This window comes from Patagioenas fasciata, chromosome 1, assembly GCF_037038585.1.
Source record: "Patagioenas fasciata isolate bPatFas1 chromosome 1, bPatFas1.hap1, whole genome shotgun sequence".
Lineage (NCBI taxonomy): Eukaryota > Metazoa > Chordata > Aves > Columbiformes > Columbidae > Patagioenas > Patagioenas fasciata.
The window spans coordinates 50,521,185-50,548,953 of record NC_092520.1 but is presented as its reverse complement, the minus strand read 5'-3'; the positions used below and the strand labels follow the sequence as shown (position 1 = coordinate 50,548,953).

Below are 27,769 nucleotides of genomic sequence, written 5' to 3'. Positions count from 1 at the left end.
ACTCGCAATTGTGCGAGGATAAATTTATAATACACTCGCAATTGTGCGAGGAAATAATTTAAAGTACACGTGCAAATGTGCACGGAATAAAGTTACACTCACGATTGTGCGAGGAAATAATTTAAAGTACGTGTGCAAATGTGCACGGAATATAAATACACTCGCGATTGTGCGAGGAAATAATTTTATACGTGCTTGTATTAAGCAGGGGAAGTTACACGTGCATATGTGCACGGAAAGGATAAATATACTCGCAATCCTGCGAGGGGTTTTATTCACACCCGTGGCGGCAAGGCAAGCGGAGTCTCCATCCGGGGAGGGGGGCTCTCGGCAGCAGCATCTTCAGCTCACAGCTCCGAGAGACCGGCGACAATGGACCCAGTCTCGACGAGAGAGTCCCGTTTTTATACTGGCTGATCAGACCTGACTGTAGGCATTCTAGAAGCTTCTCTGCACCCCCACACTGTGTGTGGGGTGCCCCTGAAGCCTCCAAACATCCCCCACACTGGTCACAGGTGCCCAGCAGCTCACTGGCGCCTTGGCAATCCCTTCTCCTAATGGCCCTGGCCAGGGTGCTCTGGGCCAAACAAAAGAAGCTGTTAGCCTCAAGTAGCAGAGAGAGGGAGATGTGCCTACTCCCTCCATACTGAAGGAGGGGGGGAGGAGAAAGAGGGGGTTTGCATTCTGCCACAATGGGAAATAAGAAAATAATATTCCTGTAGTTCTTACCAGCCCCACATTCTTTACTTGGTAAAGCAGTAGTCTCTAATATTAAATCATGGTGACCGTCACAAGAAATCTTCACTCTGTACCACCACTTGATTCTCAAGTCAGCCATACTGTATTTTACATCCATCAACTTCATGCTAAGGATCTACCAGCAATCTTGTACAGAATAATCAGTGGTTTCTTCACCAATGAACAAACAGATTTTTGCAGAATTTACACTTGTATCTCACTGATTTGTATTTAAAAACTGTTCCTCCATATGTTGTCTTTATAATGCAGGGTAATCAGTAGATATGCATTACACTGTATGAAGAAAACAAGTCTTAAATACTCTAAATATCTCTTAATATCATTCAGTACATTGAGTATCAGTGTTTCATGATTTTTTTTTCTTTCTTGGTAGGTCAAGTTTTACAGAACTGAAGATGAAAATGAAATTAAATTTGCAAGTTAGAACTAGGAAAGAAGTGAGCACATTTAATGGCAGTGGATTAGCTAACAGTATTGGTCAATTACTTGTTTATTAATACTATTTAATAATTTTATTATTAATACTAACTAATTTATACATTTACCATAGCTCTATAGGGTTAGTAAAAGCTTTATGTTGTTTTCCTTGTTTACTTCAGTGTTAGTCTTATTGAGCTTTCAGCAGTTGAATCTTAATTAATATCACCTGGGAAAAAGTGACACAATTTGACAAGAAAACACATAGCTAAAATACTCATGCTTATGATCATATGCACATATCTATGTATAAAGTAATCCATATATAGATTACATTTTAATTACCCACACTGTATTATTTTGTTCTGCTGCTTAAGGTTCAAATTCAGACATCTATGGTTACTTAACATAATTTATTAATTAACTATATAAATAATAAATGAATGCATTAATATTCAAGATATAGAGTTAAACATCAGGTATGAAATGCAATTTGGATTTAGAGAAAATAAAACAAAATAGCATAATGCTGACAGTGACAAAAGAAAAAAATATTAACTGAAACTAAACAACAGAAAAAGTTAATGTAGAAACTTGAAAACAAAATGTGGTAGAAAATGTGATGGAAAAACACACTGTATTTTTTCCTAACGGCATCCATTGAGACAATAGATTGATTCTAATTATGGTGTTTTATTAGGCAAGCATAATACATTTTAAGGAAAGTATATCTGTTTGAGCTTAAGATAAGTGATTACATAAGGAATTTATGTGTTCATACTGAATGGCTATGAAAGATGATTGGTACTTGGATAATCAGTGTACTGGCATCAGTCCTTTGATCTTTGATGCTTACATGTTTTGTAGTTTAGACAAACTAAGCAATATAATTTTGCTTCAGTATTTTAGAATTATAATTAAATTGACAACTGAATCAATTTGATAAATTTTAGGCAGAAGACCTGTTATGTTCAAGTTAGGTTCTGTAGGAATTTATTATTTGATCCATATTTTACTAGCCAGTTCACTGAAAGTGTCCAGTGCTTCTGAACTGACAGTCATCAATATGAGAAGTCTTTTCTTTAGAACAGCTTTAATAATAAGGTGTATTTCAAAAATAATATACTGTATGTCACAGGTTTTTTTTAAAGTGCATAAACTAATACACTAGTATCTTTGATTATCTGTTTTGTAGAGTGGAACAAGAAATATGAAGTAAAGTAGCATTCACAAGATACATCTTTTCTTAAAATGGTATCTTTCAAAACTAGATTAGGTCATTGCTTACAACTGTGAAAATATCACTGTCCATAGTACCCCAAACCGTCCATAAATACTAGGAATGAATAAAAGATGAGTCTAGAGGCTTGTAGGACTGAAACCTCTAAATCTTCTAAAACAAACATTTAATTATCACAGTTGGCATTAAATGATCTTAATTTTTGGGGATTTCTTTAAATTAACGTCACGTGGCTTGTTTACTCTGAACTATATTACAGTAACATGGCATTTTAACTATATATGCTACATTTTCAGATAATTAAATATTATTTCCATGTCTCTCCATGGCAGAGAAACCATATGACAGTACATGACCTTGTATAAGATAAATTACATGCTAATTATAATTTTATGAGATATAATAAACCAGTTCTGAGGATTATTTTAAAAGTGATGTGCCTTAAAATTCTCAACCCACCCAAAGCATTTAATGGAATTATTGAAATTGGAAGGGTTCTACTTAAATCATCTAGTCCACCTCCCCTGTCTTAGGATCAGCTACAGCTGTTCACCCAGGAACATGTTCAGTTTGGCTTTGCACATCTGTAGAGGTGGACACCCAACAATCTGTCTAGGAAATCTGTTCCATGGTATGATGACCCTAATCTCAATCATTGCACCATTAAAAAGTGATGATAGACTGACGACCTGAGTTCTATCAAAATCATCATGACTTTTTTGTTATGTGTTTTTTTTTTCTTTCTTAATGGTCTCTAACAATTTTGATGTCATAAGTGAAATAAATTTCCTGATCTTTATATGGCTGGCAGGATGAAATAGATTGCATTTTTTAAGGAGAAAGAATACTTTTAATACTGCAATACCCATTAACCACAAACCAGAGAAATTTTGGAAGAAATAGACTAAGGATCTTGCTGCAATATTACTACCTGAATGTAATGGCAAATTAAGAGGTATTCTCTGTAGGTATGAATTCAAACAACATGAAATTCAACTGAAAAAAAATTGATAAGCTTAGTTAGTGATAGTGACTGAGTTGGTCAAATGTCAGGGTTGTCAAGATGATGCTATATTTTGTGTTCTGAACTAAGACTACTTCCTATGCAAAGTTGTGAGATTAACAATATTGTCTATGAGAAGAAGGAGGATATTGTGGCTCCTTAGAGTAATTTTGCTCTGATAGGGATGTTTTCTGATAAAAAAGTTAGTTTTAGACTCCACCTGCAGACTTTGTCCACATCTGAGTGTTTGCTGCCACTCATTTGTTACTGACATGTATCACGCACATGTCAGTTATGCACATGGTAGACTTCTGAAAGATTTAAAAGATCAATGAAAAATAAGTTCAGTCTTGGCAAGCATATGGTCATGCTTTACATAAAAAAAAACTCCAAAAAGGAAAACTATTTTCAGTACTAAAGCTAGATATATAATTTTCTAATTAAGGTGGATAAAATGCAATAAAGACACTCGAAACTGAAAAATAGGGTTCTTTCTGAGAGTCTTTATCTTATTCTTTAAAAGATAAAAACAACTACAACCTGAGAACAGGTGGGGAGAAATAATTTCTATTTATTCAGACAGGTTACAGTGCATATTGCACAGCATTTAGTATTAATTCACTGTCCACATTCTTTGTTATTAGTTGGACTGAGATGGTGACTGCCATGTCATAGGTGATTTTGATGAAAAAATCCACCCCTGATGTCATGCAGAATAGCAGCCACTACTACTGACTCAGTAGCTGTTCTACAGTGAAGCTCATACCTGTTCATGGTGTGTTACTCAGTAAAATCCATATGGCTTTGCTCAGTTGCCAGTAGATGGTCAGTTGTAGTTAGATCTTGAAGTCAGATAAAGATTTAGGAAAAACAAAGTCAAAAAAATAATTCAAAAGCTGCCATTACTATGGGTTCTAAACAAAGCTGATTTACCTGTTAAATTTCATGTGACAATGAGGCTCATTTAATTGCAGAGGTTAAGTTCATAAAAGACTTTATACATAAGCAAATTACACAACAGGTGGTGTGTAGGGGAACCGATTTTTGGAAGAAGAATTAATGTTTTTATTCCTGCCTACTGTACCTGTCAGTGTCACTGAAGAAAGGTAAGGGTGTGCAACAATGTGATCACAGCTGGTGAGATGGACTCTCTCAATAAAGTCACTGCTTTACCCTATCCTCATCTCCTTCAACAACAGGGAGAACAGAAAGTTCACTCTTCCTGACCTACTTTTTTGCTTTTTTTTTTTTTTAACTGGAAATATTCTCACTTCTGTCCTTATTCCTCACCCCTGAGGACATTGAATTGAATTTTCTTCCTTCATCCTAAAGAGGATTGTCTTCCCTTTTACAGAGGGAAAATGTCTGATTTTGCCGTAGTAATGTTCTTCCTAGTCCACTTAAGAAACAGATTCACAAGATCTGAAACACAAAGGACATTTCAAGATAAGATGCAGCCTGTTATACATGAACAAAAATTCTTACTCTCACCTCAATGGTGAACTCAAAGGTTTCTTTGATCTGCACTATCTGGCTCCATAAAAACGAAGGAGGAGTCCACATCTGCCTGAATAAAAAATAAAACTATAGAAAGTTATATAAGCCCATTCCTATTTTGGAAATAAAACAGAACTTAGCCTAATGACTCTGATGTTAGAGCCAAAGTTATGCCATCGGGATTACAAGTTATTGATATAGTATGCTGAACTGTTCAAAAAACAACTTTCAATGCTTTTCAACACCCATTATACATTTGAGACATACTTTTAAAAGCAGAAATGTGACATTACTTCTGCAAAAATGGGCTTAGATATAGCTATGGTCTTTCTTCAATAGACAGAAATCCCCTGGAAACTTTTAAAATAATATTCTTTCAATTTGGGAAATTTTATACTGTTTACTCTGTCCATTACATTTTTCTGCTGCCTAATTTGTTTATTTCTATAGTGACTAGCATGACACTCATATTTTTAAAAGCTGCTTTTTAAAAATAAATGACTATTTGAGAACAGAAGCAGAAAAATAAATAATTGGCAGGTACGGGTTTGTATGTTCTTCGCACTTTGACAGAAAGACTGAAGTGTGTTCTAAATCTGATAGATTTAATTTCTTTGATGGACTCTATTTGCTCTGTGATAATAGTGTGAGTAGAAACAAGGAGTATGGTTACATGGCAGAACACAAAGCTACTCAGGAGGTAGCTGCTCAAAAGTATGAGAATTTGAATGCGGGGATTAATATATTTAAGAAGGGGAAAAAAAAAAAAAAAAAAAAAAACAACCAACCAAACAAAAAAACCCATGCTGCTGCTGCCAGAGAAAGGAGTGAGTGTATGTGAGAAAAACAACTCTGCAAACACCAAGGTCAGTGAAGAAGGAGGCAGAGGTGCTCCAGGTGTCAGGGCAAAGATTCCTCTGCAGCCTGTGGTGAAGACCATGGTGAGGCAGGTTGTCCCTCTGCAGAGGTGCATGATGGAGCAGATATCCACATGCAGCCCATGGATGACCCCACATTAGAGTAGGTGGATGTGCCCAAAGGAGGATGTGATCTCATGGGAAGCCTGCACTGGATCAAGCTCCTGGCAGGACCTGTGACCTTGTGGAGGATCTATGCTGGAGTTGTTGAGTTGTTTGTGAAGAACCATAGACTGTGGGAAGGACACAAGTTGGAGGTGTTAAAGGAGGACTGCCTCCTGTGGGAGGGACACCATGCTGGAGCAGGGGAAGAGTGTGAGGAGTCTTCCTCTGGAGGAGAAAGAAATGACAGCAACTACGTGCAATTAACTGACCACAACCCCTGCTGCCCCTACTATAATACTTAAACAATAGTCAGTACTAGGCTTGAATACCACTTTTAAAGGGGAATCCTGATCTTTGTTTACATAATTGCAATTGCAAAAAGCCACACAGTGTGTTCTGAGCAGTAAAACATTTTAAGTAAGACCTATCCCAATGCATAAATAAGGTGAAACAGTTCTGTAGATGAATTAAAGAAATGAATGCCTGCAAAATAAAACTCTCTCTTTCTTAATGTCGACCTTAATTATTTCTTTCCTGTTCACTTGACTGTTGTGAAACTTACAGTTCAAGAAAACCTTTCCTGATTTCATTTGTCATTGGAAAGAAAGGCTCTTGGAGTGGACACTTGTAGCTTCCATGATTGTAGTTACATTGTCTTACGGAGTTTTTGTTTGTTTTGTTTTCTGTGTGTATATGTGCATGTGCTACTTTCTCTGATTCTACTTATTTAACATTTAGCCTGGGTGAATCTCCCCCCATATGGAATTTTCATGTATACCGTGTATATGAGTTTCAACAGACTCTCTTATCCTGCTCTCTCAGGTATGAATATTCAGATGCTACTCAGCTGTTCCAGAAAAATACTTCCTTTAAGTATCTTAAGCTCTCTGACTAGTACATACACAGACTTCAAAAAGCTTCTTGCAGGCAGGGCAGGACACATTATTAGGCTCATATAACTTGTGTGGAATTAATGGATCCTCATGTGCATATTGAGAAGTGCCAATGACTTGTGAATGAGGAAGGAGGGAAGCTTTACCTTCCACTAAAGTAGCAAATGCAGATCCTCATTCCTCCTGTTGTTTTTTAACACTGAATTTACAAATAAATAAGTACAGTACAGTGAAAATCCATATTTTGAAGACTAATCTGTAAATCATAAGCTTAATTTCCACATTTGAATGTAATATCTTTTATATGGAAAACATTAGTCAAAGTAATCTAAAAGTGGTATTAGTAAGTTCCGAATGAAAGGGCATAAGAAAGCTTTCCATGCTTCTTACAAGTGTCCCTGTAGTCCTCAAGATTTCCAGAATGGAGGAAATGTATTGCCAAGAAGAAAATAACAGACTTCAGAAGAGACTTCCTGGGCATTTTCTGGTCATATCAAAATTTACATTTACATTTACATTTAGGCTCAGGTGTTTCTTCAACAATATATACAGTAAAAGAAAATGCCGCAGCTTACCATATAACATAGAATTTAATAAAACACGATACACAGTATTAGAACATCCTCTTTTAAGGATTTTATACAAGGCTTACATGTTTAACAGCATTTGAACTTCTATTTATACATGTATATATTGATAAGAAAGAAAATTCACTAGCTGGGGGAGAATTCTGTACAATTTATCAAAATACGTACAGTTAGTTATCAATATATGTATGGTCCCATTTCTTATTTATGGAGATCCTGTATTTTGCAAAGAGGTAAAGAGGAATGACATAAAAGCTTAAGACCTTTTGGAAGCAAGTAAGCCTGACAGTTTTAGATTTTATTTATACAGCTTCACAAATTTAAAAATTATTAGAGCAATTGATAAAAATGAATGTTTAAAGTGTAGGATGCAAAATCCATGTCAGTTCAACACTGTCCGTGCAGATACACTTGCAGTATCACATTAGTTATAATCAGCTGCTTAATGATCCACACATTTGTAGTAGAAAAACAATCATTAGCCAAATTTTTATGATCCTGGTAAACATACCATTTCTAGAATGACAAACAGTCATAACCATTCTCCATGTTTTTTTAATTGCATATGGTTAGGAAATGCTTTCTTGTTTTTAGTAGTTGACTTTTTGTGATTAAGTTTTATTCTTGTAGATGTTTACTGAAAAGCAAAGAACAATGTTGTTTTAATTTCTGTTATGAATGTCTATATATATATAGATATTCTTCATCTCAAACAACCACAAGTGTGAACACCTCTGAAATGTTCAGTAAAAATTAGAAAGACTTTGACTTACAATTAATAAATTCAAAATGTATAAAGAATATAATGATTTATTTAACTGAATACAGATAGCTGAGAATTTTTGAGCCTTAACAGTAACATACCTGCAAGTCAAGGCAGAGTGGCAAGGGTCATCAAAAGTAGCAAAATGTAATCCAATTAGTGATGTGTTGAAATGAATAGAAATTGAATTGTGCTGTTTCTTAGGATTTTTTTGTTATTATTATTTTGTGAAATTACATACTTTATCTGTGGAAAAATATGTGCTACATAACTCATCCTGATAAGACAAGGCATATATACATGTGCCTATATATCTAAATATATTTCTGTATGTCTCTCTCTCTCTATATATATAGGATGAGATCTTCATAGCCTTCATCACATGGAACATACATCACAATACTTCCTTAAAGGCACATGAGGCCACCTGGAGAGCTATCAGCATGAAAGAAGTTACTGGAATTTGACTGGTATAGAGGCTGTTGTAAACAAACCGTAAACTAATCCAAGACACAATAATAACAAAACAAAATTGTTTTCTCTACAGGGTAAATATGCTGAAGCACCAGAGCTATTTTTGGTTATCAAAAGGTTTTGCGGTTTTGTGGCAGTGGAATGAACAAGGAAGTGGGATTTGCAGCATATTAAACCATCCCATGAAGAGCAGGAGGGATGAGGAAAATCTTTTTTGCATGGAATAAATATTTTCCTGCAGCCCTACTGTATCTGCTAGTTACTTGTTTATCAGCACAAAGAATATAATACCTTAAGCATGATACATGCTTTCAAGAATACCCCCACTCCCTCACCAAACCAGACCGATTTTTATCAAAGCAACGTTTCATGCCAACACGATAAAATCTCACATGGACAGATAACAACACACTATGCTAACATCTGTAAAACAGACAATTACAATCAACCCAGTTTTCTTCATACAGAACAAGATGGACAGTTTTTAAAAGGACTGCAGGCAAACGTTGTGCAAGCATAGGAACTAATATTACACAATTTGGTTTTGGATTTTTTTCAGAGATAAAGTATGTGCAATTGTACATACTCAGCCCTAGCCCAGTTACATTGAGTGGACTGGATTGAGTGCTGTACTGTCTCATTTATATATGTGAATAATCCTGCACTTCATTGTAACAAACGTATTTTCCAGAGGACAAGGTTTCCCTTGTGGTGCAGTTTGAACAGTGTATTTGGTCTGGAATGCTTTCAGTTTCTAAAGCAAGCATTTGTAAATATAAACTAAATACAAGATCTGCTCAAGAGAACAAACTGCAAGAGCTGCAGTAGATGTTTACTGTTTTGCAAAATCAGCCATTAACCTATCTTAAGCAATCTAGAGGATATTTAGCTGAATTTTACTTTCTGAGGTTCACTAGGATGAGGGAAAAAATGAGAGAAATTGCAGCAGGAGGAGGAGCTGATCTGTCTCAAGGTGGAGCTGTATCTCGTATTAAATGACACTGGCAGATTAAAGCTCTCTAGTGGGGAAGGGCTTAAAGGCTGAGTCAAAAGCCAAGAAGTCTCTTTATTTACGCCTACCTCCCAGCCCCTGGCAGTCTGACTAATAACAAACTGAGCTAACAAGAGAGACTAGAAAGAGCAGAGAAAACACAGAAGCAGCTTGGATCTAAAAATCTGACAAACCAAGTGATCAAGTCAAGCTCTGCTGAGCATCTTGTTTGTTTACAGCTTCCAAATGCTTGCAAACAGTTAACTATATGCAGAAAACTCAGCATAGCTGTGAAGTATGCTGTGAATTTTAATTGAGGAAAAAGGACAACAGCTTACAGGATGGTCTAATATGCATGCTGCCTGGAAGATTTTTTTCAATTGAACGCTTTGTACTTTGTCTTCTGAACAAGGATTTTAACTTTATGGAGCTGTAGCATTACTAGAGCTTGCAGCAAAGTGAAACTCAGAAGGAAGTGTGCATTTTTCCCAGGGAAAAATTACATCGCATTGAAACAGCTGTTCCAACAGTGCATTACTGAGCGTTTCAGGGAGTGTAACTGCTATACAGGTAAGAAGGATTCCAGTTAGTTAATTAGCTTAGCATATGAGAAGTTTATTTCTCAGTACCAGTTGAATTTATTTTTCTGCATGACTTTGTATAACTTCTATGTTAAATGATGGCAGTTTACACTGTGTTTCAAACAGTCTGCCAGGTGCATTTATTCAAACTGCCAACTGTGTAGAATGTGTGTATTAATGAAATGCTGATTTCAGATCCCTTGAGGGGAGAGGAATGAGTGTTTGTTTTATTTCTTGAAGTGAAAGAAACATCTGACTGTGATTCCCTTCAGAATTTAATAAACAATCCCAAAGGCTTTTAGAAATTGCCAGTTCTCAGTCTGAGGCTTTGAAAGTCTTCAATATGCACTTTTTAAAATAGCTGAATTAAAACAACCAAACAAACAAAACTGTAACATGAAACAAGCTATTTCAATGTTTTAAAAACACACTGAGTGTTACTTGTCAAGTATGTGATGCCTTTGCTATAAAGTGACTACTTCTGAAAGTATTTGATGTTGCCTTTGTAACATTTTTAGTGTTAGAATTCCTACTGCAAAAAGCTTAGTTACAGTATTCAGTTAGTAATGACTTACATGAAAGCAGATAAAACCAACAAACTTAAGTTACAACGTAGAATTTGCTGAAAAATCTCACCACATGAAACAGAGAAAGGTCAGATTTGTCAAGTGTTATAAATTAAATTTAATTTTCTTGTGAATTCTTTCAGTTAAATGCTGATAATCTGTTACTTGGAAGCAGTTTTTATTTTACAGTTGTATCCCACTGAGAGATTCATTACATATTCCTGAGCATTCAGACAAAAAAAAAAAAAAAAAAAAAAAAAGAAAAGGAAAAAATAATACCATTCTCCTATCAATTTTTTTTGTGTGTATATGTTTATGAGAGTTCTGGCAGTGTTGTCCACAGAAGTATGTTGATGATTAAAATGGGAATGGTTTCCAATTGGTTACAAATGTCGTTACTTTCATCTCTGAGAGGAGGGCTTTCATTTTTGTAACCTAATTTCTCAATATGGTCCAGAATGCAAAATGCTTTTTGGATTTGTTGGTTTTTTTTTGGTTTTTTTTTTTTTTCAGTTAATTTTGCTCAGGGCCTTTGTAAATGCAGTTTGAATTTAATATAGATTGTAGCTGGAATTCCTACAGAGGACAAGTGTACAGAAATAAAGTGTAATGAGTCATGCTGTAGGTTTGAAGCTAGCATCTGTGTCAAGAGCCTGCATTTTTTACCTTGGGTCACTGAAAAGGATATAGATTCATGTAAAGCAAGAATAAATGTCTAGCATAATATGCTACAGTTATTCTGCATACTTCAAAAATGCACCTTGACAAGTTGTCTTTTGTCTAACACTTCTTGGGAAAACAAACTTAAATAAAAATATATTAAACATATACAGCTGGAGTTCAATTAGTGTTATATGAAACAACAAAATTATTTGTTCTACTGAAACAAAGATAAAAGGTCATATTTTTAGGGACACTTTTTCTCCACTGTGAGTTGCACTTACTACTTCTAAACTCAGACAGCTACTCCCACTTACCAGGAACTACTAATGGGGAAAAACATAATTCACTGTGTACACATTTGCTGTTGTTGCTTTTCTCTGTGTGTATGTGTGTGTGTACTCATGCCACAGCACTTAAATGCCTTTGTGTATAAATCTTTGCAATCCATTTTAAGGGAAGCTTTGAGAAATGGTGTTCTTAGTCACAAAGGTACCTGATAATTAAAATATGTATTGATTAGATGTCAATATGTCCACACTATAAGAATGTTTATGCATGTAATTGAATAGATACTTGTAAAAGGTTCTAATCTCTCAGAAATTAACAGCTGACATGGTTAATTGTGTAGTGACTTTCTGTGCTCCATATTTCAATAGCTTACTTTGAAATATCGGGTGACCTTTAGTAGATGGATTACTTAAGAAACCTGCTTAGTTCAGTCCTAGAATCAATATTACACCCCTCAAAAAAACTGTCTTTTAAATTATCAACTCCATTGTAAGTTTTTTGTTTGTTTTGGTTTTCTTTTTAGGAATTGTGGAAATTAAGATTAGAAACGACAATTCCACTCCATCTCATATATCAAGAATTACCATCGTTCTTGCTAATTAGACAGCCTTGACAGAAAGAAAAAGAGAATCTTCAAATGGAGTGTAGCATAAATTAATTCAAACCAATGATAAATGCTTGACTTCAAGATGTAAATTCTGCTTGTGACTCCGTAATAGTACTGTAATGGTGCATTTATCAGGTATTGCAAAGTTCAAGATCAGCCTGATAGATGATAATTTTGGTTACATAACATATGAAGGATATCAGTGATCACTTTTAACTTGTAAAGTACAGTTAGTTCCATTTTCATTTCAGAATTTTTGCAGTAATTAATGATTATAATAATTGGAAGGAGTCTAATAATCAATCTAAAATAAAGCATGTTTGCACCTTTCCTACCTATTTCTTCTGACATATACTGCATTGTCAGTTCTCTCTTATTTTTTATTTTCATATTGTACATGATTATTTTATGTGTGTATTATATGCAAACATATTACACTGCTATGTGCTGTGTTCCCACTTTCACTATATGTCCACAACCTATAACATATGCATTGAAATTTAAGTAAAAATAATGATTTTTTTCTACTTCCTTTTAATTTTGGGAGTACAAGGATTGCAGAGGAATTGCCTTTTAATTTACATACATAGTGCAGAACCAAATGAGAGATTCCCTATACCCTGACTGCATGTGCTTTTGCTCACAACACATTGTTGCATCAAACCAAATCTTATTTCTTTTCTTCAGCAGCTGGACGACATTAAGCTGAACTTAGCAAAGTACTCTTAAAACTTGCAGTGCTATGTGGTGACACAAAGCAATGATCCAAAATATTATATTAACCTTAATATAAGTAGCTCAGGGCAGTAACTTGTTACTGCTGTCCTCTGGCAAAACATTCTATATGACATAGAGGTAAAGACAACATGTTCCTGATTGTCTCCTACTTTAGTGTATTAGCATGAAAGTACTGAAGCATTCCCCTTATGACTGTGTTTATTGATTAAAACATTAAACTAAATATATTTTTCTCTACTCAGAAAATCATTCAACTGTTTAACACAATACAATATTGTTTGAAAGCTGAGGTAGCACAATGACAGGTACTAGGAATGGTTATTGCTCCCTCTGGCCCAGAAAAAAAAAAAAAAAAAAGCCATCAAACAAAAACCCAAAACCAAACCAAACCAACAAACAAAACCTCAAAAAAACCCACAACACCAACCCTGTGAAATCATGACTCTATTCCTTTTTTTTTTTTTTTTTTTTTTTTTATGTTTTATGTAGAAGCTGCTGGCAAGATGAAGCTCTGGATTGTTATTCTATACTCAGTTGTGGTTGCATCTGATTCTTTCCAGTCACAGCCTTCTTTTTCTTCAGTCAGAGGATCTTGTCAGAGTTTGTGTTCCTGTGAAGAAAAGGATGATACCATGATTATAAACTGTGAAGAAAGAGGCATCAAGATGGTATCAGAAATAAATGTCCCACCATCACGGCCTTTCCATCTTAATCTCTTGAACAACGGTCTGACTATGTTACACATGAATGATTTCTCTGGCCTTGTTAATGCTATCTCTCTACATCTGGGTTTTAATAATATTGCAGATATTGAGCCTGGGGCTTTCAATGGTCTCAGCCTTCTTAAGCAACTTCATATAAATCACAATTCTTTAGAAACACTTAAAGAAGATACATTTAATGGATTGGAAAATTTAGAGTTTCTTCAAGCAGACAACAATTTCATCACAGTGATTGAAGCAAGTGCCTTTAGCAAGCTCAACAGGCTTAAAGTGCTTATTTTGAATGATAATGCCATTGAGTATCTTCCTCCAAATGTATTTCGTTTTGTCCCATTGACCCATTTAGATCTTCGGGGAAATCAGTTACAGACTCTTCCCTATGTTGGCTTTTTGGAACACATTGGTAGAATACTGGACCTTCAGTTGGAAGACAACAAATGGACCTGTAACTGTGATTTGTTGCAGCTGAAGATATGGCTAGAAAACATGCCTCCTCAGTCAATAATAGGTGATATTGTATGCAATAGTCCTCCAGTTATCAAAGGCAGCATCTTAAGTCGATTGAAAAAAGAAACACTTTGTCCCACTCATCCTGTCAATGAACTTGAAGATCCTTCAGGGTCACTCCCCTTGGTTGTAACCACCTCTATCAGTGATAGTCACCTATCAACTAGGGTGTTTCCTATCCTGAAAGCTCCTACTAAAGAACCAAGTTTAGTGCTCCATACTTCAAAGCCTACTACTCAGTTTCCGGGAATCTATTGTCCCATCCCCTGTCACTGCACCAGCCATATGCTCTCAGGAGTTCTCATGCACTGCCAGGAGCGAAATATTGAAAGCTTGTCTGATTTAGGACCCCCTCCTCCAAACCCTAAAAAGCTTATTCTAGCTGGGAACATTATTCAGACATTACTGAAATCAGATCTTGTGGACTATGACAGCCTGGAAATGCTTCACCTAGGAAACAATCGCATTGAAGTCCTTGAGGAAGGATCCTTTATGAATCTGACTAGACTGCAGAAATTATATCTTAATGGCAATCATCTTACAAAGTTAAGTCAGAGTCTTTTTCTTGGCCTTCAGCACCTTGAATACTTGTACCTTGAATATAATGCCATCAAAGAAGTTTTGCCAGGAACATTTAATGCAATGCCAAAACTTAAAGTCCTCTACTTAAATAACAACCTTCTGCAGACTTTGCCAGCCCATATCTTTTCAGGTGTTCCACTTGCCAGATTAAATCTGAAAACAAACCAATTTGCTCATTTGCCTGTGAGCAATGTCTTGGATGAACTGGACATGCTGGTACAAATTGAACTTGAAGACAACCCCTGGGACTGCACGTGTGATTCAGTTGGGTTGCAAAAATGGATACAAAAACTGAGTAAGAATACAATGATGGGTGATATTTTTTGTAAATCTCCTGGACACCTAGCAAAAAAAGAACTGAAATCCCTGAACAGTGAAGTCTTGTGTCCAGGTTTGATAAACAGCCCTGTCCTACCAACTCATGCCAGTTTTGTAGTAGTGACAACTTCTCCTACTACTACCAACACTGCAGACTCTATCCTGCGATCTCTTACAGATGTTGTCCCACTTTCTGTTCTAATATTAGGACTTCTAATTGTGTTTATAACTATTGTATTTTGTGCAGCAGGAATAGTTGTTCTTGTTCTTCATCGGCGACGAAGATGTAAAAAGAAACAAGCAGATGAACAAATGAGGGACAGTAGCCCAGTTCACCTTCAGTACAGCATGTATGGGCATAAGACAACACACCACACCACCGAACGCCCAGCTGCAACTCTCTATGAGCAACATATGGTTACTCCCATGGTTCAGGTCTATCGCAGCCCATCCTTCAGCCCTAAGCACACTGAGCAGCTGGAGGAGGGAAGTGAGAAGGAAGTTGATTCCAAACATCTCCGCCGAAGTCTCCTGGAAAGAGAGAACAGTTCACCTCTTACAGGTCCAAATGTCAAATATAAGGCTACAAATCAATCTGCTGAATTTCTGTCTTTTCAGGATGCCAGCTGCTTGTACAGAAACATTCTTGAAAAAGAGAGAGAACTACAGCAACTAGGGATCACAGAGTACCTAAGAAAAAATATTGTCCAGCTCCAACCTGACGTGGAAGTTCATTATCCTGGAACACATGAGGAGCTGAAGCTAATGGAGACACTCATGTACTCCAGGCCAAGAAAGGTTTTTCTAGAACAAACTAAAAATGAATATTTTGAACTCAAAGCTAATTTACATGCTGAGCCTGACTACTTGGAAGTCCTGGAGCAGCAAACATGAAGTGATAATACATTGAGCTGAGGCTGAATTCCTGTAATTCTATTTTAAGTTGGAACTGTTGTAAATAAAAGTGCCTTATAATAACATGTCAACAGTCAGAACGTAAGCACAGCAGTAATCCTAGCAAAAAAAACCTCAGGGATCACTGTGGGAAGCCATTGGGTTGTGTGCAGGCAATATGTATCATCCCAAGTAAACATGAAACTATGTGTGATTGAACTGTGGGAGGAAGATTGCTTATTGCAATATTCCTCAACCTTTTAAAAAGGTGTGTATGACACTCTCTGTTCTGTACCCAAGCTATAGAAAAATATTTTTTACCTTTACTCTTTCTTTTTTCCCCTCAGATATTTTTTTTAAAAAAGCACCTGTGTTTGTAGTTACAATGTGAGTGTATTGTTTAGATTAGTATATGCACTGCATACATGACTGTTGCCTACAACTACACCTAACATACCCATATAATAAAAAAGGAGTTGAAATGTCATCATACTAAATGTCAGTTAAAAAAAAAAAATCTCTATGTGCACCCAGAGCCTGAAAAATATTTAAGTATTTTACTCAGAAATTCATCATGTGCATTCTGTATTAGTATGTGGAAGGAAAAATATGTAACTATGTTTACCCAACATCTTCAGTGAAGAAACAAGTAAGCCTTTTGCTACTTTATCTGATAGCTTTACCTAAGTTTGGACAATCTTACTGAGCTGCTGCTATAAAATATTGTGCATCACTGGTGTTTCAACTCATAATCCTGGGCAATTTGAAAAGCTACTGAGTATCAGCTATAAATATGTTACTGTGTTTAATAAGTTTGATTTTATATTATACATATATATATATATATATAAAAGTAATTTCTGTTCTGGCTTTAAATATTCCTGGAGGAAACGAGTTTGCTGTGGCTAGGAACTTCCAAGTGCAAATACAGGTCCTTTCCCACCACCCAAAAGCAACTGCCAGACAGAATAACTGCAACAATACACTCATAGGGAAGAATAATACTATTTAGCTGTTTGTACAAAGATATGTTGTATTTTCTGAAATTAGAAGAAAATAAAGTGTTGTGGGAAAGTAGGTAAAAAAAAGTAGAACACTGCAGGTTTATTTTTGCAATGAATTCTCTCTAGATTTATATTTACTATTCTGTATAATTTTGTATTTTTTTTTTTTAATTCACAAGAAAAGAAAAAACTTATTCCTGGCTGCCTTTCAAGAAAATCAAGGAACTGCTGTCTATCAATTAGGAGGAAATAAAGTTTTTTTTTAAAATGTCTTTTTCTTAAAGATCACTTTTTAAAGAAGGCAGTAACTTCTGCATGCGCAATTTTAGTACTGTTTGGGAATGAAACACAATGCTTCTCACTTTTGTTATGTGAACAGAAGCATCTTGTCCAGAATGCAGTAAGGCCATACAATTTCTGTGCATGACTGACATGGTGCCAAAACACAAATTCTGACCTGCATTTATTTTCTTCTAAGCAAATCTTTTGTAAACTGTCTATGCATGAACTTTTTTTCCTAATTTCTATTTGTAGAGCAAACGATCAGCTTAATTACTAGGTCTGCATATGTATGCTAAACTTAGCACTGAAGTCTTGATAAACTCAAAGTAAAAATACATATTATTTAGTTCGTATTACTGTTGATGTCTTACCTATTTGTATATACCGATGTGAGTTCTTCATATTCTTTGTACATAAGTTTCTGGCAGAAAATTTCCCTATATACATACAAAAGTTGGATTCTAAATTCTGTCAAATTCATGTAGAGACAATGACTTTAATGGTGCTATACTAATTTCTGTAATATAGAATCTGACCACGAATCTCTGTTAACAATTGAACTTCCTTATTAATATTTTTGAGGTGTTATCAATTTGCTATGGAATTCAAACTTGTTGGCTTCCAAAAATCAAAATGTCAGTTATTAGAAAATAAGTTTTTTCTCTTTTTATGATGGAGAATAATATAGTTCAGAAAACCTGTGTATTTAGGAGGATTAGGAAGGGTAAATCTGGTGAGAACATACTGGTTTCATTACTATCTTTATTCTGGACAAGTAAAGATAATGCTAAGGTACATGTGGAGGTAAGAGTGAGACAAAAGGGAAAATGCTGCTTCATTAACTTTACATTAACTTTGGTATTTAGTGTTATTTTAACTGTCCTTGCATACTCAAGACATGTGAATGGGCTTCATGGACATGCCATACAACCTATGGAAACCTATGCCTTGATCTGGAGGAGCACCCAGAGCTCAGGTGGGATGGCTTAGCTCATTAAACTTACGCTAGAGGCCTACATTTAAACAATTTAGTTTCACACAGAAAAAAATCTAACTTTATTATTGGAAATAATTCAGATCCAGTGAAAATTTGAAATTAATCAATGAAGTGACACTAGAAATCTTTGAATTTTGAACCAGACCTGCTCATACTGTTCTTTTTTTGAATTTTTAGAGATGTCAAATTAGTGTAGATGAAAAAAAAAAAATGCACATGGCGTTTGATATCAAAGTTGAGTATTTCAGTGTCTTTCATTTCAGTAGTTATTTCCAACAGTAAAAAATGGGCAGTAAAGTAATACCCTGCAACTGGCATGATTCAGGGAAATTATGATTCAGACCCTCAGGCTTAGATTTAAGAGAAATAGCTTCAGACTAAAGACAACTGCCACATACACAGATGTCACTTTGTTTAGCTGCGAACAGTTACTTGGCAGAATATTGAGGACAACTATGTGGCAAAATATTCTTCTTTGTTGCAGTCTCAAAGCATCAGAAAGAAGAGTCAGCTAAATTCATGTCAAAGTGACTCAGTTGTGCAGCTCAATCAGAGCATCACTCAGCAGAATTAAAGAGAGATTTATCTTTTAGCTTTCCCTCAACAGGGAGATTCACGTCATTCATTACAGAAGGCTAAGTGTGCTCTTTGGTAGTTTTTAACACTGCAAGTAATTTTGTAGTATCCAGGAATCACTAGAATGTATCACGTCATCCACTTCCCTATCATCTGTCTGTATTAGACAGCCACATAATGACAGTCTGCATGATGTGGAGAGAGGGATCTGCCTGTAGCCTTACCTTTAATAACATTCTCAGACAGTGATTTTCCAGTTATGAGGAAACTTTGTATTGCCATAACAAAATGGCATAAGAATATGGCCTTATATGATTATTCTTCAGCTGAAGAATATCAGTATCTGCTGATAAAAATATGGAAGGTATCACATACAAAGAAAGAATGATGCAACAGTTGTTTCTAAAAGTTTCTTGGAACACTTTCTTTATAATAACTAGAAAGGTGTCCTTAATGTAATTGGTGTTTGAGGAAAGTTGAGAGGGGTATTTTCTTACATCCGTATTCTCTCCATTTTTTTTTTCTTTTCTTCCAGTGGCAGACCCAGTTGAGTGGTTTGATACATTTCACTTACCTAGAATAACAGAGGTTGGAAGGCAAAGCATGTTTGACAGTCTGCAACAAAGTGGATCCACTTTTCTCCTGTCAGCATGATAGTTTGAGTGAGAGAACAGTGCTTCATCAAGCACACTGATGTACATGGCAGCTGTGTTGTTGTTAGGGTACCTTAAGGTAACCAACACTCCTATTTTTCCCCTCACATTAGAGTGAAGAAAATACTTTAACACTATAGCCTGTTCTCTAAATAAACAGATATTATAGTACTATATTGCACTTTTTAATTTTAAACTGTTTTCATATTTTCAGCTTCATAAAAGGCAAACATATTTCTCTTTATTTTTCTTTCAGACTTTTAGTACTGATACTTGAATATATTACCTGCAGTGATGCCTCTCCAACCATCTCCAGCCCCCAAAAGCTCTTCCAACAAAATTTGTAAATTTACATATAAGTTAGGGTATTCGACTATTCAGAAATGGTCCAATATTTTATATTCTTCTCCATTAGAATGACAGATCAAACTTTCTGTAACCAAATTCCAGACTGAAAATGAGTTCATAATTTTTGTCAGTGATGTGTAGATTGGAATCCAAAACTTTTACACCTGCAGTCATTGCTTCTCTGATTGGAATCTGAGGACCAGGTTTTGGCCCCTCCTTGCCTGACAAAGAAGTCCCCAGTGTGATCCCAAATAGAGGATGTTTACAATGTACCACCTACTTACCTACAAAGAGATCATTAATTGTATCATATGCTAAACTGAAAAGATAAATTTGACTGGGACAGAAAACAATCATATAAAGGTCAATGTCTGGTGTGTTAATGAAAAAGAGGATTTAACATAAATAAAATATTATTTCAAAGTAATAGTGGCAAGGGAAAAAATGGAGACTGAATCTCAAATTCATCATCACAAGGGATTCTGGATTATCGTTCTGAGGATGTCATTGTCTACAGCAATATACTTTATCAGCCACAGCAAAACAATCTGCAAGTTTCACATAGGTGCACTGAAATCATCATGACAAAAATAAAACATTTGTTGTAATTCAAAAGATCAGCTGAGAAACTTTCTGAAGAGTGGTACTTTTCTCTTGTGGTCCCCAACAGAGAGTACTTTATTTGTCATTAAGGGATTTCCATCTTGGACAAGTTCTGTTCAGCAATAGACAGCCCTCTGGCAATACAATCTACTGTTGCAATTGAAACCTAGTCCTTGGAGAGGTTTTGCATTTTGTGCATTGCCTTCAGTGGTCAGTTCCTCTTGGACGTGATGTTTGTCTCACCCTGTTGGATTTGAGACAGGGAAGATGGATCTATTACTGATCTTGTGTTGTAAGTCAAAAGACCTGTCATTTTTTGATTTTATGAAATTTATTATATTCTTGAACTTGTTTAAGGATCTTTTGTTCCTTGACGCAGAAGTGAACTGTGGCTGGAACCAATATGGGGAAGTTAATCACCATATTGAAAATATATAGCATGGTGTTTTCTTCCTGCACATCTCCTAACAGTCAGCTTTAGCTTTTTGACACAACAGAACAAATTCTTAAGAGCCACAGTCTAATGGAAAGCAGCTAACCCCAAGGAAGAAAGTAAAATGCCAGATGCTGATCAACTCTATGAAAGCAAGATGTGATGAGGAACTTTTTTTTTATTATTGTTATTATTATTCAGCTTCACCAAGATGGAGTACAAGTACATGTGCACAGCACATTTTATAAAACATTTACCAAAGTTTTGTGTTTTAAGACTTTGTAAATACTCACAGTATGTTCCTTCTATTACTACTGGAGGACTACTTCCACTCCTAATATTACTTCTGGTTCACACAATGAAATGAGTTAATACAGAAAAGAAGAAAAAATTTGGTTTCATATTTCAAAGAGAAATGTTATCTATTGTAACTTCAGTTGTTTGCCTTTGTAAATTGATTAATCCAGATTATTTCATTTTAGGATGAATTGTTTGAGAAGTTAACATTTTTTTTACATTATTTCTGTTGTACTTAATTACCAAACAAAATACAGAAGAGCAGATAATTAATTGTTCAAACAGAAAGAAGTCTGAAACCTTTTATATATGCATAAATCCTATGGAATGTTAGTATAAACTTGCACTTTAAAATAAACTATAAAATTTATTCTATTAGCTCATAAAAGTATTATTTTTAGTTTTAAATTAAGAGACATCTCAGCCTTTCTGCATTTCTTTTTAATTCAAAGCCAATGTAGCACTTCCATAATGACACATATTTGAGTTAAACACATATTAAATGGTTCCATATTAAGACATTTTAAAAAAAGATAATAATACTCTCAAATAGAATCTGATATTCTCCCTACCTTTCCCTGCTGAAACCGTGCAGTGTGCTATGCAAAAAACCCCATGTTTCCTGGGCAAGGAGAAAAAACAAGAAGATGAATTATTTTGTATCTTTGTTAAATACACTTTGGGAGAAGAATATTACAGATTCCTATTCCTGTGGTACAGTATGGTTACACAGTTCATATAAGATGAAATTATGTAAGAAGTTCAGACTTAGAACAACTAAATGCATGACATTCTTAACAGAAATGATGGGCCTAACTAGCAGTCTCTGCAATCTTGTTCTTTTGTAAATAGAAGGTTGTTGCAACTGCACTGTTTCAAAAGACCCTGTGTGTCAAATATCCTTTGAATACATCTGCTAGATCAGACTCCAAAGATCCTCTCAAATCTTTATGAAACCTGATAAGATGCAAGATTCCAGGCTGCCAATTCTGGGCAAGTTTATGGGCATGTAGACACCCTTGATCTTTGGATACTTGGAGGACAGTGAAAAACCTCTAAGATCGTGTGCTATAGAGAAAGAGCGTTTGAGCTACAGTTAAAGATTTAGATTGCTGTTTTAATCTGGCCTGAGTTCAATATTCCACAATATTTTATCATATGATTTAGGAACGAACGTGAAACTTTAATAAAGACAAAATGTAGCATTTAGATTCCACTGTTCACAAAAGGTAAATGATTCCATGTGTTCTCATGAAATGAAGATTAAGAGATAAAGATGTTAACTGCCTCATATGCTGTGTGTCTTTACGTAATATATCACTTCAGGAGAGACTGGGGGAGGTGGCGTTGTTTTCTACTGACCACTGATACATTCAGATTTCCTGAAGGGAAAAGCTGTGCTGAGGTTAGTTATATTCTTGCTGCCATACATGATATTATGAAAGCTGAATCATGTTCTATAGATTCTAAAGTAAATGTTTATCGTAGGCTGAAATCTCTTAACTGCTCTAAGCACTGAAATGTCATCTAAAGTCAAGCGGACTTCTTGCAGGCTCAGATTCTGTGATTATTTTTATTTATAAAAATGACCACAGAATAAACAGAAGCTTTACTATTTTCCTATATAAAAGCAATCTTGTAAGGAAAATTATGCCTTCTGAATTTTTTATTCATGTTCGGATCTAAGGGCCATTAGAGCTAAGGAACTATATCTTTTGTATCTGGAGTTATATGTCATCATAGTCTGAGAGGTCTATGGTTTTATTTGAAAAAAAATCTATACAGAAAACAAAACAAAACAAAACAGTGCAAAAAACTTAGGGGTGTTGCTGCACTACGTCTTTTTCTGGCCAGCATGAACTGGAATTTGACAAGACCAGTAACTATTCTTAAGTACAAGGCCCAGTTATATGTTAAATTCACTAAAATTATTCTGAAGATTCTCCTGAAGTGTCTCCTGAAAAAATGAAAGCAATGTGTCTGTTTTTTCTCCTGTTTTTTCTAACAGATATGTAAGGAAGATCACAATATAAGTTATAAAGCTCAATACCAATTCTAAATGCCTACAAGATATTTGGATACTAAGAAAACCTTCTTCACTAGGAGGGGTAGTGTAGCACTAAAATATGTCACTCAAAGTATCTGTGGAACATTAGTAACCAGGAGATTTTCAGGACTCTGCTGTACAAAGTCACAGCTGATCTAAAAGAACCGATAGTCCTGCTCAAAGCAGGAGGATAGACTATACAGTCTCTGTAGGTCCCCTTCAGGCAAAATATATGTGGTTCTAATATGATTCTGTAAATTAATTTGAGGGCAAAGAGTTGTTTGGGGTTTTTTGTGGTTTTTTGTTTGTTTGTTTGTTTTTGTTTGTTTGTTTGTTTATTTTCCTATACACAGGCTTCCTAAATATGAAGTTAAGGAAAAAGGCAATAATCACTAAACTCTGTCATGGAATAAAAGTTTTCCAGCTAACTTTTGTAACATACAGGGAAGCATTAAAATTGATGCTGCATCAAATAAAACAGTACTTCTCTGATGTTGGTCAAAATGCATGCAGATTGTGGTTACCTGAGTTTATTATTAAAAGTGGGGTTTGGGGGTATATTTTATTGGTTTTATTTTTGTTTTGTTTCTTTGTTTGTTGATTTGTTTTTTTTTACATGGCAGGTGATTTCAAATTTCTAAATAAAATGCTGAAATTATCTGAATCTCTTGAAGAGTGATCCATTTCTGTACTAGTTGATTTAATGACCTTGTTTTTTTTGTCATACTAATGTTGTACTTCTTCACACATTTCAAATGTAGTGATAATCTTACTTTTTCAAAGGAACTTCCAGGCTTTAGCAGTTCTTACTTTGTGTATTCTATTTGTTAGAAGGCCAAATTATCATGCTATGACTGATGTACATTTGAAATTAAAAATATGTTTTACATAAAATGCTACTTCGAATCTTTCAAATTATGAAGCAGCAGTTGGAGCAAGGTGCATCTCTAAATGTAACTGATTTACCGAAACTGGGATCTATTTGATATAAATAGATTGTTAAAAATCATATGATAATTTGCTTAGCTTTGTATTCAGGGATTTGGGGATTGCTGTTTTGTTTACTGGTGCTTCTGGCAACAGTAATTTACTCATGGAGAACTTTTGATACTCCTAAAAAAAAAAAAAAAAGTAGTATAGTTAAGTAGCATTTAGAATCACTATACCTAACAAATGTTCCTGTAAAGATTATCCTTTCAGTTTATTTGTGCTGCTCCCTGGGTGGTATTGGATGTACGTTCAGCTTTTACTGTTTCCTCAGCTCATTTGCCTCTTAGCTATGGTCAGAGTTGCAGCTATATCAATCAATTTTTTAATATGAAAATTCTAGACTTTGGTGATTGAAGCAAGTATACTTCTTTCCAATAAACCCATAATCACAGATGTGTTTATTGATAACTGATTACACATTGATTATCATCACATCAGTTAATTGTCTTGGTTATGATAATCTTATTTTGGGTCATGAACCACTGCAGGTAATACTGTAAGTGTAACTTCCTTTTTTCCCATCAAAAATCTAAGGATGACAACACTTTAAGATAGATGAATAGTAGAAAACGTGTTAATTCCTTTACATGTGATGCAAGCACTCAATGCTGCTACTTAAAAGGATCTTTGATCCACATATGTTTTCTGAAACGAAAATATCTTCATTTTTAATTGAACTTTGGATAATCTCAGAAAATCGCTCATGCCTCTTTTCTTCAACTTTCAAATTCTGTGTATATTTAGAGTGTGTTGTAACGGAAATATAGAGATGGGCAATATAAGTGCTGAGCAGTGGAAAGAATATCAGGCGTCTTTGATCTAAGTGCAGTGTTTCATGCTACTGTTAATTAGTAATCAATCTGTTCAAAAGTCCTTCTATTGTATGTTATCTATTACCTGAAATTAGATGCTTTCATACAGATTTAGAGCAAAAATGCATGCAATGATATTTTCCTTTTTCTTATACTCTTCTCTAGGTATGTACTTTAGTCATTCTTGGAGACTGGATAGTAAATAGATCTTTGAATTGACCTAAGAAGGCCATAACATAAGTGTTTTCTTGACCTTTTTAATGGGATATTTTTAATAGAAATTCCTAATAATTTCCTTTTTTACAATAGTTTTATATTACATTAATCTTGCAAACTAAACCTCTGAAGTGTAGTACAAACTTGGATGTGTTTCTACCAGAGTGATTATTTAGCCACCTGAAGAAGTGAAAGATTCACATGATCAAAATAATCACAGAGAATCATCCATAAAAATGTAATGAAACATCTGTTACTTTGATCTTAAACACAGACATAAGAGTCAAAGTCTTTCAGAAATAGACACAAAAATGTTCCTTACTCCTACAGTTTAAAAGTAGAGAATGAGACACCACTTACATAACTATTTTATATTAATGTTGATAAAAAATATGACTGTTTTCTACTTATGTATGACAACGAACTTCCACAAGGATTTGAAAATTTCCCTCCTGCATACAAAGTTTTTTCAGACAATAAATGCCTTGACAGGGTATGGAAAATAATTGATTTTACACACAGGTATACATTGTTTTCTGTCAGTATTGCAGTGAATCCTCAATCTCATTTCTAATAGTAAGACACAACAGAGGACTGAAAAACACAGTGCTTTAGTAAAAACTAATAAAAACAACTGTAAAACCAAGCAAGCAAGCAAACAAACAAACAAACAAATGCCATTAAGAAAAGTAAAAGGGAAAAAGAAAGAAGATAACATTTCAAGTATTGATTCATTGCCCTCTGAATAACTTCTCACATATTTCTCTTCAATATGTGTTTTGCTTATTTTAATTTCTATTTTTTTCTATTTATTTATTTTTCCATCTATTGTTTTGTTTTGTTTTAGTATATTATAACTTTGTGACCCAAATAAATTTGTGGTTTTTTAGGTGACATCTCTCTACGTGTTTCTGCTTATCACTGGACAATGGTGTACTTTCTATCCTTGGCTTTTAAAATGAAACAGATGACTAAGGTCTTAATAAAGTTACTAGTGTGTACATCATTACTCGGGTTCTTTTATCTTTTGAGGTAAAAGCATCACAATACAAACAGGTATAACAATGTTTATATGGCAGGAGGAAATAAAAGGGCTTATAGTTCAAGCTGGCTGAGACTTTTCCATCTAAGTGTTTTCAAAACCCCCAGATTTTCACAGGAAGACTTTTTTTTCCAAAAATAACAGCAATTTTTTTTTTTGTTGTTTTTTTTTTCAGTTGAACACAATCATCAATAATTACATATTTCAGTTTGTGAGGCTGTTCTGTTATCACATTACCCTCCTCTAATCTTTCATAAAACTCTATGGAAATAGCAAGAGATGAGCCTATGATTTTATTTTTTACTGTTGAAAAACTTCATTGATTGAGCAATGCCTTCCATTATATCTTTACAATTTTCCATCTAGCTTGACTGTTGGAAAGCCTGGCCGAACAAAAATAATAAGAGTGTAGGAAATACAGACTGCAAGATAGCAGAGTATTATGGCAATTCTGACATGAGTTTGAGTGGCTGTAACAGTTGACATTGGATCAAACAAAATGAAATCGAATGCTTGACTTCAGGAATTATTTACTTTTTTATTTTTAAAGTGGAGCGTATTTATGAACAGATTTTCATAAATATTTTGCTATTTTTACTGTTTTGGTACAAGCCTAAACAAAGTTGAAGTTCAAACTTTTGTATTTGACCAACTGTGTGTGAAACACAAGTCATTTGTGTTGTATACTGACATAAACATTTCTCATAATTATAATACAAGAATGCAACTTATTAGGCGTGAGTGCCAGACTCTTAAAATGCTTACCTGACTAGGGTCATCTATACCAACTGACTGCCAGGCGTGTGAGACTCTGCAGTGTCTGCTCCAGGATGTGTAGCAGGTGGTTACTCCAACCTACTATAGAGATCATGAAGGAGGTGACTTGCAGCATGTAGTTCGTGTTCACATGGTGAATGAAAGAGCCAAGCTACTGATTCCCACAGCCTGGAGTAGCTTCTAGTGGCGGATCAAAATCTTTCACTGCAGTTCTATTCTAACTAGTATAGACAAAATTTCATGGGTATAAGAGAAAGAGACATGGTAACTACTGAGAAATGTATTGTATTTTTCTTTTTTCTTCTTTTTTCTTTGTTCTGTTTTATTAAGAAAACATAAAGTCAGCCTCTGTGTAAAATCTTGTCCTTTTTATTCAGTTTGCTAGGGAATAGGTAACAAGTTTCAGGTGGATTTGGATTTTTTTTTTTCTTTTCTCCTTTTTGAAGTATCTAAGTCATAACAACTTAATAATGTTCCTTGATATGAAGGAATAAGTATCATGACAATTCAATGATTTTTCTGTAATTTATTATTGACCTTTTGTACAAAGATAGTTATTTTAGTTCTTTTTCTGCCCAAT

At 34.8% G+C, this 27,769-nt stretch overlaps 1 protein-coding gene across 4 annotated transcripts; it reads left to right on the top strand.

Annotated features, from left to right (window-relative positions):
- The first annotated feature begins 9,690 nt into the window (after window positions 1-9,690).
- SLITRK6 (SLIT and NTRK like family member 6) lies at window positions 9,691-26,955 on the top strand. 4 transcript variants are annotated; one of them, XR_010652352.2, is made up of 4 exons: window positions 9,691-10,216; window positions 13,579-18,374; window positions 19,507-19,703; window positions 19,881-26,955. XR_010652352.2 is itself a non-coding variant. In XM_065848633.2 (2 exons), exon 2 carries the CDS (start codon window positions 13,593-13,595, stop codon window positions 16,110-16,112), a length of 2,520 nt encoding a protein of 839 aa, XP_065704705.1. In that variant the 5' UTR covers window positions 9,691-10,216; window positions 13,579-13,592; the 3' UTR covers window positions 16,113-26,955. The 4 variants fall into 4 exon arrangements, 1 of the variants encoding a protein (XP_065704705.1); XR_011738398.1 differs by lacking the exon at window positions 19,507-19,703; XR_010652257.2 differs by having other exon boundaries at window positions 13,579-19,703.
- The last annotated feature ends 814 nt before the right edge of the window (window positions 26,956-27,769 follow it).

Bases quoted from the DNA above. Each gene is read 5' to 3' on its own strand.
- SLITRK6 (XM_065848633.2), top strand. From the start codon at position 13,593: ATGAAGCTCTGGATTGTTATTCTATACTCAGTTGTGGTTGCATCTGAT.